The sequence below is a fragment of the Lolium rigidum genome, chromosome 7 (assembly GCF_022539505.1).
Source record: "Lolium rigidum isolate FL_2022 chromosome 7, APGP_CSIRO_Lrig_0.1, whole genome shotgun sequence".
NCBI lineage: Eukaryota > Viridiplantae > Streptophyta > Magnoliopsida > Poales > Poaceae > Lolium > Lolium rigidum.
The window spans coordinates 254,551,429-254,566,806 of NC_061514.1; the positions used below are offsets into that span (position 1 = coordinate 254,551,429).

General features: G+C 46.5%; 1 protein-coding gene and 1 pseudogene across 1 annotated transcript; one reads left to right on the forward strand and one right to left on the reverse strand.

Annotated features, from left to right (window-relative positions):
- LOC124675980 overlaps nucleotides 1-11,428 on the forward strand; it is a 31,201-nt pseudogene extending 19,773 nt beyond the window's left edge.
- Nucleotides 11,429-13,961: 2,533 nt separating this feature from the next.
- LOC124672658 (probable long-chain-alcohol O-fatty-acyltransferase 2) lies at nucleotides 13,962-14,972 on the reverse strand. Its single transcript, XM_047208852.1, has one exon. The coding sequence runs from the start codon at nucleotides 14,970-14,972 to the stop codon at nucleotides 13,962-13,964; it is 1,011 nt and encodes a 336-aa protein (XP_047064808.1).
- Between the last annotated feature and the right edge of the window lie 406 nt (nucleotides 14,973-15,378).

Here is a 15,378-nt window from a genome sequence, read left to right on the forward strand (position 1 = left end):
CGACCTTAAGCCGATTGGTCTTCCTCAATCGCGGCACGAGGGGAGACTAAGTGGAAAAGGCACGATCGGAAGGAAATCAATGATATGTATGGACGGCCATTCTCCGACTGAAGCACACCACACGGTTCGACCAATTCCAGCTTGGTGGCTCCGTACTTTGAGAAACACAAGAATATTTTACGCTCGGACAACCCCGGGAAGCCTGAATCCTGGATTAGGAAGGCCCACATGGAGACTTTCGGCGGTTGGTTGAGAAAACATTTAATGAGTGACAATAAGGTTGTAGATCAGCTGTACATGTTGGCCAAGACACCATCTTCGACTATAACGACTTTCCAAGGGTACGAGATAAATGGGAATACATTTTACACGATCGCCCAAGATAAAAAGAGCACCAACCAAAACGGTGGTGTCCGCTTTGATGCGAGCAACCGAGAATGGGCAAAAGGTCACATATTATGGTTACATAGAGGAGATATGGGAACTTGACTATGGACCCTCCTTTAGGGTCCCTTTGTTCCGGTGCAAATGGTTCAAGCTAACGGGAGGTGGGGTAAAGGTGGACCAGCAATACGGAATGACAATGGTGGATTTCAACAATCTTGGTTACCTTGACGAACCATTCGTCCTAGCGAAAGATGTCGCTCGGGTTTTCTATGTGAAGGACATGAGTAGCAAACCGAGGAAACGGAAAGATAAGAAAACGGTCGAGTACATCATGCGATGATCCAAAGCGCCACATTGTTCTTTCGGGGAAAAGAAACATCGTGGGAGTGGAGGACAAGACAGACATGTCGAGAAGATTATAATATGTTTGCTGAAATTCCGCCCTTCAAAGTGAACACCGACCCAAGCATTAAGTTAAATGATGAGGATGCTCCATGGATACGGCACAATTGTAAGCAAGCGGGGACACAAGGGAAGAAATGATGTGTAATAATTTATTGTACCAAACTTTGTTGAATGAATCATGTGAATTATATTACCCGTGATGTGTTTGGTGTCCATTTTCGAATGATTCAATTGACTCGAGATAGCACCGATGATACATGAAATTTGGAGTGACTAAGTCATACTCCTGCATACATGAAATTTGGAGTGACTAAGTCATACTCCTGCATATAGGAAATTTGGAGTGACTAAGTCATACTCCCGCATACATGAAATTTGGAGTGATTTAGTCATACTCCTGCCTAGGCGTATAATATGCATACTCGTAGTCTTCATAGCCGCCGCCGTTGTACTCGGTAGTCGTCGCCTTCTAAGTTGCCGGCGTCGTCGTCGGCTGCTCGTCGTCGGCTGTCGTCGGGCGGCGCTCGTGGCTCGAAGCGAGGGTAGCGCAGGCGGGGGATATCGCCGGCCGTGATGTAGTCCATGACGCTCCGCGAGTCCGGCCGTACCACCATAGCCGACGGCCGGCCTCGTGGAAGTTTCCGGGAGGCGGACCGTCCTCCTCATACCCGGCGAGCGCCCTCTCACGCCGATTGATGAAGAAGGCGTCCCAAGTATGCTCGGTTATCGGGATGCCGGCCGGGATTCATCCGCTGCTCCGGCGTGAGGTCGAGGTAGTAGTGGTTCGTGATGGCCGCCCGGCGCGCAGTACCCCGAGGGACGGGAGGGACCGGCACGCCGCCGGCGCTTAGGCTCCGGCCCGGCGAGGACGCGGTAGCCCGGAGGGCAAGGGTAGTTCGAGGCGCAAAGCTCCTCCACTCGCCGGTAGGTTAGAGTGGGTGCGGTGGAAGCCATGAGAGAGTGATGAGAGATTGTAGAGATGTGATGCTGGCCAAGCCGGGCTACCTATATGTAGTGACAAATGGCGGGAAAAATGGGAGCGGGAAGACGAGGAGGCGGGAAGAAAGAGGCGGGGAGAAAGTGGCGGGAAGAAATTGGCGGGAAAAAATTGGCGGGAAGAAAGAGGCCGGAAGAAATTGGCGGGAAACAATTGGCGGGAAGAAAGAGGCGGGAAGACAGGGAAGAAATGGCGGGAAGACGAGGAGGGAAGAGGGGTCGGCGGAAAGAGGCGGGAAGAGGGGGCCAACGAACTTTTGAATTGAATTAGTTTTATTTTTATGAATTTTTGATAATTTGTATTTTTAAATTTTTGAATTGAATTAGTTTTATTTTTCTGAATTTTTTGATATATTATTTGTATTTTTAAGATTTTGAATTGAATTAGTTTTATTTTCATGAATTTTTTGATATATTATTTGTATTTTTAAGATTTTGAATTGAATTAGTTTTATTTTTATGAATTTTTTGATATATTATATGTATTTTAAACATTTTGAATTGAATTAGTTTTATTTTTATGAATTTTTTGATATATTATATGTATTTTTAACATATTGAATTGAATTAGTTTTATTTTTCTTAATTTTTTGATATATTATTTGTATTTTTAACATATTGAAATGAATTAGTTTTATTTTTCTGATTTTTTTGATATATAATTTGTACTTTTAAAATTTTGAAATGAATTAGTTTTATTTTTCTGATTTTTTTGATATATTATTTGTATTTTTAAGAATTTGAATTGAATTAGTTTTATTTTTCTGATTTTTTTGATATATTATTTGTATTTTTAAGAATTTGAATTGAATTAGTTTTATTTTTCTGATTTTTTTGATATATTATTTGTATTTTTAAGAATTTGAATTGAATTAGTTTTATTTTTCTGAATTTTTTGATATATTATTTGTATTTTATGATTCTGAAATGAATTAGTTTTATTTTCTGAATTGAAAAAGAAAAGTAATTTGAAAAAAGACCTTTAGTCGCGGTTGGCCTCACCAACCGCGACTACAGGGTCCTTCAGCGCGGGAACGAAAAACCCGGCGAAAAAACCCTTTAGTCGCGGTTGGTCTGGCCAACCGCGACTAAAGGGTACCCTTTAGTCGCGGGTCGCGTCCCCAACCGCGACTAAAGGGTCCTCCCTATAAAGGTCGCGGCGCGAACGGCCCGCTCATCTTCTTCCTCCGCCGAACGAACGCCCGGACGAACCGACGAAGACGACGCGCCCGGACGCCGTCGAGGCTGCCCGGACGCGCCCTCGCCGACCGCCGACCGCCGACACCGCCGCCCCGGCCGAACTCGTCGTACGTCGCCGCGCCGTCGGCCGCCGCCTCCTTCTCTTCTTTCCGCGCGCGCGCGTCGCGCGCTGCTCCGGATCCGAAACCGCCGCCGGCCGGCTGTGCCACGCCCGCCCCGACGTGCCGCCCCCGGCCCACTCCTCCTCTCGCCCACGGCGCCGCCGCCGCCGCCTAGCTCGCTCGCCCGCCGGCGCCGGCGCGCTGCGCCGCGCGCGCACGCGCGCGCCCTCTCTCTCGTTGACGGAGAGATCGTGCGATTGGGGCGCCGGCCGCTTTTTTTTAGTTTTTTAGTTTTTTTTTAATTTTAACTAGTTAATTAGTTTTAGAAAACGGTAAAATTTGATAATTAACAAAAAAGTAAAACTTGACAAAAAAGTTAAAAGTTAAAAAAAGTAAAACTTAATTGACATGCCCGCGCGTATACGGAGAGGGGGCAGCGAGGGGCGGCGTGCGCGCGCCCTCGCCGCCCCTCCGTATATGTGCGGGCATTTTTTGTTTCGCAGCGACGGGGCGGCGCCACCGCCACCCCCCTTTCGCCACCGCCACCGTGCCGGTCTCTCTCTCACCGTCCGTGCTCCTTGCCGCCCTCCTCCTCTCCCCTTCCCGCGCGCCGCCGGCCGGCCCTCTCTCTCTCACCGCGCCGGCCGGCCGTACTTAACAAAATTTAGACTTAATGATCAAAATTTTACTTAAGAAAAATTAGACTTAATGATCAAAATTTTAACTTAAGAAAAATTAGACTTAATGATCAAAATTTTAACTTAACATTTTATTTGGTATCGAGAGGGGGCGGCGAGGGTTATGTGTCCTCGGCGCCGCCACCGCCCTCTCGGTCACCGCCACACCGGTCTCTCGGTCACGCGGTCGATCGTCCGCATATACACATCTAATATACGCGTCCCCCCTCTCGCCTCCCTCGTCGCCCTCTCTCTTTATATGTAGAAGAGATGTGATAATGCTGACATATACACAATTAATTTGTTTTGACTACATGTTTTCAGGACTGACATATGGCGGATGATAGAGCTGACCCGATTCTGGACAACTATGATCCGGACGCTGAAGACCATATGTTCGGCATCATAAAAGGCGATATTCCATTTGTGCCGACCGGAGAAGAAGAAGATGATATCTCTTCTTATCTGAACCTTGAGTGTGAAGATGAAGGGCGCCGTCAGCAAGATGATGCCGAAGAAACGTCGATAAACGACGATCTTCAATTGGAAGTAGCAACCACCTCCGGCGCCGAGGTATATATATATACATATTGAGCGTCCGGTGATACAACTAACCGATTTGAATAAATGTGTGTGTACTAACGCGCGCGACTCTCTTTCTTATTTTAGCCCTCGGCCGGATCGTCGAAAAAATCGAGTACGTCGTCAAAGCGTGGCGCAACCAAGACGATGAAAGCGGGAGAAACATGCACCATCGATGTTGTCGACGAAGCAACCGGCAGAGCCGCCGGAGCCCAGCAAGAACGCCACCAAGTTTGTCGGCCAATGCGGAGCCGGTGTTAGAGACAACATCTCGATCACCCGCCAGGAGAGGAATGAGCCAAAGAAGGCACGTGTTGGTTTCACTTTTGTCGATAAGAGAGAAAAAAAGATTGCTTCAACAAGCTTATGGAACATTTCGTTCTACCTCCGGAATACCGCAAATACGATGAGGAGGGTAACAAGATTGCGGAAAACAAGAAGAGGCGCAAGCTAGTCAAACAGTTCGCTCTTTCTAGGATGGCCAACGCATTCCGGAAATACAAGCAAAATCTAGCCCATGACTTTGTCAACCAGGGCAAGACTCCGGATTTCAAAGGACAATATGAGAAACCGCAACATGATTGGCCAGAATTTGTGAAGCAAAAGAAATCGGAGCAGTTCCTTGAACTATCGAAAAAAAAATAAGGAAAATGCGGCCAAGAAGGAGTACAATCATAAAATGGGGCCAGGAGGGTATCGCTTTTGGCAGCCTAGGTGGGAGAAGATGGAGAACGAGCTGAGGGCGCGAGGAATCCGTCTAGGTACGGAGGGATGGGACCCAAGGGCCAAAAGCTGGTGGTACGGGCATGGGGGATCGCTGAACCCGGAGACGAGGGAGTGTGTTTACCAGGGCAAAATAATTACACCCACCCAAAAGCTTATTGAGGCAATGAGGGATGCTCAAGAGGGGAAGATCAAGTTCAACAGAGAGAACGACGCCCTGACAAAAGCCCTCGGGAATCTTGAACACGGAGGACGTGTACGAGGCATGGGGCCCATTCCGTGGAAAATAGGGTTCCCCCGAACGATGACCCGTACGGTTACAGAAGCCGTAAGAGAAAGATGGATCGGGAAAAAGATGTTGTGGCGCAGTTGGTAACGGAAATGGATGTGATGAAGAAAACCGTGAGTGTACTAGTAGCCGCTAGAGAGGCAGCTCGGGCGCAACATGAAGATCATCCAATGGATCTCGGAAGCCAGCAGCGGAGAAGAAGCAGCGTGGCTTCCACGGAGGCCTCACCGGCTGGTGCACCGACGATAGAAATTACTGCACCGGAGCCTCCGGTGGTCGAAATTACTGCACCGGAGCCTCCTCGCTACCCCGTGGACGATATAAAGGAGATGAAAGCATGTCATCTCGTATTATCCTATCGGGAACATGTCCATGAAGGTAGCCATCGGCGGTGCTTTACCACCGGAGCACTCCACCACAACAACCCCATTCAAGATGGCTATGCTCGTGTGACGGTGGAGGAGATAGTCCAAGGGTTTGAGGACCTGGACATTGACATTGCTACACCCGAAGGGGTGAAAAGACTTGGAGATGTCAAGCGCCGGTTCATTCTATGGCAGAAGAAATTTATCAAGTTTCCGGGCGAGGCGCCAACAAGTCCACCCCCGTACGGTGGTGGTGGTGGCGGTGGCGGTGACGGTGGCGGTGGCGGTGGCGGTGACGGTGGCGGTGGCGGTGACGGTGGCGGTGGTGCTTCACCTAATACACCTCATTCACGTCGGCCGACGCCGCCCCCGATCCTCGTCCGGCGGGTGATCGGACACCGGTACCGCCCCCAATCCACCTCCGGCGAAGAAGCGAAGCGGTCCTGGGTTATTAACCCGGACCCTTACGTACCTAAGAAAACAAAGGTACCGGAGGTATCACTGAAGCCTCTCCCCACGAGGCCTTGGGAAAGTAGTGCCGAGGAAGTCGAGGCGGGCGCGGCCGCTGATTTAGAGAAATGGAAGGCGAGCGTCAAGAAGAAAATAGAGGGCGAGCCCAAGCCGGTATATTCTGACAAGGAAAAGCAGTGGGCTAAGTCATTTTTGAACACACCGTCCCAAGCCGCGAAGAATCTGCCTGACGACTATTTACGTGAACTTCGTAGGCAAGCACTCGCGTTCAAGAGGAACCAAGAGGCGGAGAAGAAAGCCTTGGAGGACGAGGCCGAGACAAAATTAGAAAGGGGGAAAGAAGTTGCCCAGCTCGGGGAACAAAGTAAACAATCGATCGCCCCGCTCATAGTGCAAGCCGCCGGTCCGGATGCCCCCGATATCATAGCAGCTGCGGCAGCACATGGATTGACCGTAACGAGTGCCGGAGAACAAGCGGCCGACTTAGGTATCACTCTTCGTGCACTTGTTAGGCCTTGATGAGGCGCCAATGAAGGACGTAGTATTTACATATGTGAAGAATGGCCCTCTCATCGAGCCTGCGCAGGAAGAGGATCTACCTCGACAAATGAAAGGTCTGCTAAATTGGTACAAGGGTTACATAAAACATGAAGACGCCAAAGACTATATCTATGCGGAAGTTAAATATGAGCATCACTTCAAACGTTACTGGGTACAAATTCCTCTGAGTGAATTGTTCCAGCTGTTCAATCTGCGCGACCTCGACAAATCTATCATCAGTTGCTACGTTACGTAAGTGATTTATTAATTTCTACCCCATCTCGTTCATTGCCCGCACTATATATATATATATTGTCCTAACTATCTTGTTGTGTACGCTATTATGCAGAATGAAGAAGCGGGAAATGCGAATAAGGAACATCCATGATGTTGGGTTCATTGACCCACACATCGTTAATTCATATGTGTTAGAACACCACCCCGCCGACGTGGAGGAAGACCTGTGGCGGTTTATTAGAAAACAGCAACGAGAAAAGTGATATTCTATTTCCTTACCATTTTGGGTGAGTGTTTCGTCTTGAGCACATTCTCTTTTGTTTACTCCATGCATGGTATGTGGCTAATCGATGAGTTATGCATGACTGTGCATGTATCGTGTCCGCAGGTTCCACCGGATTCTTATGGTAATTAAAGTTCGGACCTCCTCGGTTCTCGTCCACGACTCTCCGAATATGGATCCGGCGCTTTGGGGCGACATGAGAAAAATGATGCAAAAGTAATTATTTTCATTCATTTGCGCTCTATATCGATCGGCCTATTTCATTCATCATTTCCTAATATCAAGTAACTAATTAATAACTCTCTTGTTTATTTAATTTTCTTTGCCTCGTAGGGTTTGGAGACGGTTCGTAGATACCAAGGTCGGTGAATTCAAAAAAGAGCTAAATTTTAAAATGGCAGTGCGGACGACCGGGGATACTCAGCCACCGGGGACCAATCTATGTGGATACTATGTTTGTGAGAGGATCCGGAGATACCGCAATGAGCGGGACCGGAAGTGTGAGAACAACATCCCGAGGAATAACCTCCGGAAGACGCTTAGTCCGAAGCTCGCTTCCGACCACTTCAAGAGGAACTAGCTGGATGGTTGGCGAGGGAAGTCATCGATCCTAGAGGAGAACACTATTACGATGACGTAGAACTTTATATGCACCAGAATTTGTAACTAACTTGTTCAAAATTGTATATGGTCATCCGATATTGAATATATATTGTATATGGTCATCCGATATTGAATATATATTGTATATTCCTCTTGAATTCTTTTTGGTTCTAATTTCAAATTTGTTTAAAATTGTACATTCATATGCATGTATGTATACAGTACCGTAGAATATGTGAAACTCCTTCAAAATTAAAACCCAAAAGAAATAAAATAATACAAATTAAAAAGAAACCAGATTTAGGGGGAGGGGGGCTAAACCCTAAACCCTGCGGAGGCCTTTAGTCGCGGTTGGCCGGAAGAACCGCGACTAAAGGTCCTCCGCCCTGGCGCTGCGCTCGCGGCCCACGTGGACGGGCCTTTAGTCGCGGTTCGTAAGGAACCGCGACTAAAGGGGGGGGCCTTTAGTCGCGCTACTTTGGTCGCGGTTGCGCCACCGCGACTAATGGCAGTTGCCAACCGCGACCAAAGCCCCTTTTTCCACCAGTGAATTCTCAAAATGAAAACTCTAGACGCACAAAAAAAAAAAGCTTGTCTGCGCCTTCTCCAGTGAACTAATGGTAGATAGATACCAGCAAATGATTATTCTGGCTTTTCTGTCCTTCAGTTAAGTTGGGTCAGTCCATGTTCATTGCTCTCTCTTTTCAGTCTAAAGGTGTTAAAATAGTGTAAATATCATGTGCTGTGTTGTTAAATCTGGACTAAAAGTTCTTTTCAGTATTGTGCATCCTATGGGCCTTATTTAATGTTGATGGAGTTCTCTTTTGGCCAACCTTTCAGCATCATCTTCAAAAAGTTCAAGGTGGTATAGGATCAACTCAAACCGTTCAGGTTCTCTGACAGTGCGTAAAGATGGCCGCAAAGTACTTCCTTCTTCAATAAAGCCATCTGCATCTTACTCCACACAAGCTTCAGAAAACAGACCAAAGCAGATTTGCTAGTTCTGTTGCTGATATAATTATTACTATATTGGTTTCTTCAATATTTTCTTGCTTGTAGTGACTCTTGAAAATAATTTTGAGCAGTGACAATGTTGTCCATTTTCTTTGAATATGCTACCATGAATTTTCTGTGTATTGTGGAATATAGGTAATTCTTAACCATGTCACGTTGTGACCATTTGCAGTAGTGACAATGATAACTCTTGCATACATGCGTGAGCTTTACTATGCTTCTTTTTCGTTTTCATTAGTTCTAGTTCTGTTGGGATCGGTGCATCAGGAAGCTGCTGTGTCGCTATTGATTATGTATAGGCATTAGGCCCTAAAATGTAGGTTTTAACTAATGTTTGTTAGAATAGATTGTTAGTTGTTACTCAACTGCTATTGGAATGCATATACTGAAAAGATTCTCTTCGTTTGCCATGTCAGTGTAGGTAATTGCTAGGTGTTTTACCGTCTTTTTGTTCATTATATCGATGTGGTGGTATCCTCGATTAAGCTCTTCACTTTACCTACACCAGATTTCTCGAGGAGGCATGAATTATTGATCTGATAGGACAAACTAATTCTGTTACTCATAGACTACAGTTTATTGGAAATCTTGAGTCTTGTCTGTTCTCTTCTTGTTATCCATTTTGACAACATTTATCTGTAGAAGAGTTCAGTATTGTGTATTTACTCTCCATCAACAATATTAATCACCTAACACCTTCATTTTCTGCTTTTGATGCCCACTGTTCATGCATATCTTCATGGAAACTGTAATTTATCAGTAAACTATACTTTTATTGCTTTAATAGTTGTTTCATGTTTCCTGTTTCATTAATAAATTCTTCTTAGGGTGCATGTCATTCTGGGTCTTTTTTACTGCTTATAGAAGATTGCCCTATTTATCCTCAGGAGAGAACAGACTTGACAACAACTGAAGATCCCTTTGATGCCCCTACCTATAATATACCTATAATATACCTGAGAAGCCAGTGACATTTGCTGAGGGGGCATCTTACAGTGTTGTAATACTTGCTGGGCTTGGAGTTGTTGCGTTGGCGGGATATATATGCTGTTTGCAAAGAGCTTATATTTGAACCAAAAGAGTATGTCTTTTGCATTCTATTAATTTGAACTTAAGGACGCCAAACAGGACAATTTGTAAGAAACATGGTAAACCATACGGGCGTATTTCGTTCCTAGCCACACATCTGCCAAACTTTGGCACAAGTGTGGCCGCTCATTGTTTCACTGCCACAGTTGTGTCAGAGGACCCCATCTGTCATAGGCCCACACAAGTGTGGCATGCCACACCTCCTTAGTAGCCTGCCCCACCTGTCGATATACTTGTTATCTGGTGTATCACATAAGAAATTTTGTACGTCGATCTCTTTTCTACATGGCATGGTTGTTCTTGTTGCTTTATGGCTAAATATCCCTATGTGGTTTACGATATTGATTTTTCTGGAAATTGCCTGTGGTATCCCTGTTCAATCTGATTTGGAGATTGCTTAATGCTGCTACTATTGTACAGGTACACAATTTTCGGGAAAGCTCTAGCAAGAGTTCAAAGTGATAGTCAGGTTTGTGGGTGTTAGTGTTATTTTGATCTCGTAATATACTTCATATATTCGCATGATTTTTCAGGTTACGGCCAAAATTGGTTAACTATAACTGGTTATGGTACGGAATCCAGAAACCGTGCAGCTCGGCAGCGCATTTACAACAGGGTTTGGACAGACGAGGACGGCGTTGAACATGTGGAGGTAGCATAATTTCATGTCTCTACAATTTATTGATTTGCCTTCTTTAACTATGCTGCTTACTTTTGCATCAAGATTATGGTAGTTAAGTCAATGAAAACATACACGTTTACTGTGAGGAGCTGCGGTCTCTACTCTTTAATGATGTGCATTCTTTAACTATGCTGCTTACCTGTGCATCAAGATTATGGTAGCTGAGTCAATGAAAACATACAAGTTTACCACAAGGAGCTGCAGCAGTTAGTGTGACACCTTCCTCTCCGATGATAGTTTGTTGGCAGCATTATGGCAATAAGAACTTGCAAACTACAACATTAGGAGAAAAACTAAGATTTTTTTTTACTAGGAGTCAGTAGTTATGATCAACAGTAATACTTTACAAGTATATAAATTTTAATATGTAATGGACCTTGGCAAGTTTATGTGCTTTCAGATGATACTTTGCTAGTTGGGAAGGGGGCACTAGTATGGCTATGCACTTCATGCAGTTGTGTGGCACCTCTTTGAACTTGGTTGACCAGTTAAAATTCACATGCATCATGTCAGGTGGGCTTTCTTATCCGAGGGCCACATGGAGCTGGAAAGGTGCTTGCTGAGATGTTTAAAGATAACTCTGACAGGACATGGAAGTTCAGATTTCTTGTTGTCCAGATTACGTCACCACGTCGTGCACATATGATGTTAGAATCGTACATCCCAGCATAAGGATGCAAGAGACAAATCAGCTAGCAGGGGCACATCCATGCGATACTAATTTTTTACATCCTATCTCATGTTTAATACCGGTCCTCAGTTTACAAAACTTCTGAATTTTGATCTTCCCAAAAGCGTAAGTAGGATTGTGGGAAGAAGATGAACTACCAGAGCCGCTGATCATCTCTAGTATCTTAGGGTGTGTTTGTTTCGGCTGCAGCTCCACAACTGGAGCTGCCACAGCTGCAACTACCAGAATCAGCTGGGGCTGCTAGCTGGGGCTGGAAGGTTGGAACTGTCTGATGTCTGTTTGTTTCGGCTGCTATTGTAGCTGTGGCTGCAACTAAAATATGGTGAAATAACCTGAATGCCCTTGTAGTTCCGTTGATTGGGTTTAAATGTTGACTATGTTATTACAAGTGAAAACAATATTATTGATAGCTATATTTGCTGCAATTGAACATTTTTTTCACTAGATTTAACTACAATTACATTCCTCCTTTCGGTTTAAAATAATTGTCTAAAAATAGATATATTGACACACTAAAATATGTCTAGATACATCTATTTTTAAACAATTATTTTGAACCGAAGAAAGTATATTAATAATACATGTAGTTTAAATAATTAAAATTAATTATTCAGCAGCAGTTAAAATAGCGAAAGCACTACATGCAAATAATTGCTTATTCGACATATCCATAACTCTAGCCGTAAAAGCTAATAAGCACAAAATTACAAAAGCAATGGTTAGTAGCACTCGTCAAGTCGTCATGCATGCAAACATTGTTTGGAAAAAGGTGGTCACACGCATGTAAATCGGTACAGTCCAGCATGCCTTTCCTACTCGACGCACGCAGTGCGAGCCATGCGTACACTGTGCATACTGCTGTGCTTGCTGCTGGCCGGGAGAAAAAGAAACGTAACGGTTTGATGGCATTTGGTACGTATTATGTAGATTGGTGGGAGGGCAATTCGGTAAAAGAATCGTTTGGAGCTGGAGTCACTGGCAGAAGCGTCGATTCTCGATTGCCCAGCTTCTAGCTCGTAATGTATTATTTGGCAGCGCTCCACTCAAGCAGCTACATGGAGCTAGCCCAAAAACTGATGTTTGTTTGGGCTCCAGCTTCTACAGCCCGGAAGCTGTTGGAGCGGCTGCTAGCAGCCCAAACAAACACACCCTTAGATATGGTGTACCGGGAAAGGACCATAATGTTACTTTGTTTAGCTGAAGGCTTTGTAGGGTTCAGTAGAAATTCAGTTTTTTTCTAATGTTCCTCAGACATGGTACGAGCACAAGTGATCCTTCATCTGCCGGGCTTTTTCTCATCCTTTTTAGGTGAGATAGTTTACGGTCGTCTATGGATTTTCATGCAAACCTCTGATGATTTCCAAATAGCAATAATGTGTATTTTGTTAGTACATTTTAAAATTCTTTCCAGCCCGAGGATTCATGGCATGCACGTGAAGTGATCTAGATGACTCTTTAGTTGATCTCGTTATCCAGCTAATGATTGATGTTTCGTGAGCATAGCAACTCCAGTGAATTGTCAGCCCTTACCGGAAGTTTGATCTTAACAACTAGCATGGACTATGGAAAGAATTGGGAAGTTTTGCATATGTGAACTTATCCTTCTACCGTGTGAAAGGATGGCCTTATTGTGATGAAGTAGGTTTGCATATGACTAGCATAGAGACAGGTTTAAAATGACTCCATACGCTGCCTGTAATGTAAGTAAGAATAAAAAAGATAGGCTAAAGATGGTTTTCAGGAGGCTTCCTTTTTTTTGGAACAGGCTCCCAGATCACACGCCTCATACTTGTACCGGTGGTTGACATTGTGTTCGTGATAGTGACATTGGACTTTTTTTTTATAAGCTGAGCTGGGAGTGACTGACTGTCTGATTGGTCCATTGGTGACATCCACGGCAATATATAGATAGTCTTCTTTTGGTTATTCCATAGAAGACGGATAGAGTTTTTTTTTTTTTTTGCTCTTGGGCACCAGTGATTCCGTTGTTTTAAGAAAATAAAAAATCACATTTATGTGTTTTAAAAAATTATAAAAAAATCATGGTGTAGCCAATAAATTATCACATAAACGTGTTAAATTTCAGTTTCAAATATAAAATATTCTGGGCTACACAAAAATGACAAACGTATGATCTGGGTATGCATATTTCAAATCTCCAAATTTCAACAGATTTTTTTTGTGTAGCCTAAAATATAAAGAATTTCATATTAAAATTTTACACGTTTGTAGGTTACATCATTTACTATATCCAAATTTATTTTTAGAAATTTTTAAAATGAATATATATGATTTTCCATTTTCTTAAATAGAGGAGCACTAGTGTCCAAGAGTCCAAGAGATACGATTATGTGCCAAGCTACAAGATATCCTTTTCTTTTCCTGTCGTCCGATGCTCTTGTTTCTGCAGCGTGTACGCCACTGCAGCTACATGACAATCCCATGAGCAAAGTGCCCATGCATAATGCAGCGAAATGAGGTTCTGGTATTGCAATCTACGGAAATATGGTGAAGTTGGCCGCTTAATTTTTGTGTATGTGGTAACTATTGAAGGTGATCGTGAATCGCGATAGGCCATACGGACCACAACGTGATTGTACTCGTGAAACCAACTTTTCTCAAACCGTCACGACCACACCAAGCGCGCCGCCCCGGCAGCCTGCTTCTCCAAGGCGGCCATCATCCCCTCGCACTCGGCGACGATGGCCTTGTCCAGGCCGCTCCGTGTGACGGGCGCGAAGAAGAGCCATGACGCGGTCCCCGCGACGAACGCCAGCGTGGCCGCCGTCGCCGCCGCGCGCGGCGGCCGCCACAGCCCTCTCTGCCTCGCGCACCACCGCTCGGCCACCACGCACGCGCCGTGGAGGAGGAAGAAGGCGGTGACCTCCCCCGTGCCGGCCTGGAGCGTGATGTAGTAGAAGATGAGCTCGTGCATGAGGCCCGACACGAGGAACGTGGCGAGCACCCCCGCGGGGGCGCCGAGGCGGGCGCGCACGGGGCGGTACACGCTCGGCCGGAGCGCCCCGGGCACCATGAGGTTCCACCGGTGGCCCCAGAAGTCGCGGAGGGACGACGCCAGGTACGGCCGGTCGAACTGCGGCTCCAGCTCCGCGCCCAGCAGCGCGCGCGCGAACGCCGCGGCGGACGCCATGAAGAGCTCCAGCATCAGGTACACGTGAGCGCCGTCGAACGCCGCCACGCAGTACGCCGGCATTCGCGCCCGGACGCGCCGGAGCGAGATGAGCGCCGCGAGCAGGGCCGCCTTGGCCGCGTAGGACAGGAGGAACTCCGGAGGGAGGGACCGCGAGTTCTCCGCGCCTCTGTCCCGGAGCTTGATGGGGAGCGCGGCGCAGGTGACGAAGCGGACGAGTGGGAGGGCCGGGTGGAGGGGGCCGTGGCCGGCGGCGAGGAGGAGGAGCTTGAAGCCGCAGAGCCAGACGAGGAAGAAGGCGGAGATGGTGCGGAGGAGGATGGGAGAGAAGGTGAAGGGGAGGACTGGGAGGACGAGGAGCACCGGGAGGAGCGCGCCCAGGCGGGCCAGTCCGGGGACCACGCGCGAGGCGGCGAGGCGCGCGTAGGCCATGGCCGCGGCCACGGCGGCCGAGACCAAGGCGAGGCTAGCCAGCTCCGACGCCATGCCGCGTTCGATGAGCGCAGCTAGCCGCTGTTGAGAGCCTGAGATAGATAGTGAGATCTGGATGGAGTCCACTGTCTCAACTCTCAAATTGGTTCCTGAAAAAGGTTTAAAACAAGGCAAACGCTTTAGTCTAAGATGCATCAGTTTTGTCGGTACTATCAGTATCAGGTCATCTCAGCCCGGGTACAGGTCATCGGGCGAAAATGCGTATGGTCCATCTCCAGCGGGACGATGCATACTCACCTGTTCGTCCGTGACGCAAACTTTTACCTAAAATTGCGTTAGGTTTGCGTCTCTGCAGACACTACGCGGATGCAGCGGTTGTCCGCCCGGTCCACGCACGGCCGCCTGGCAGGAGCACATATGTTTCGTCTACCGCAACATTACTTACAGGCGACGCGCTGCA

Excerpts from the sequence above, each read along its gene's own strand:
- LOC124672658 (XM_047208852.1), bottom strand. The coding sequence starts at position 14,972 with ATGGCGTCGGAGCTGGCTAGCCTCGCCTTGGTCTCGGCCGCCGTGGCC.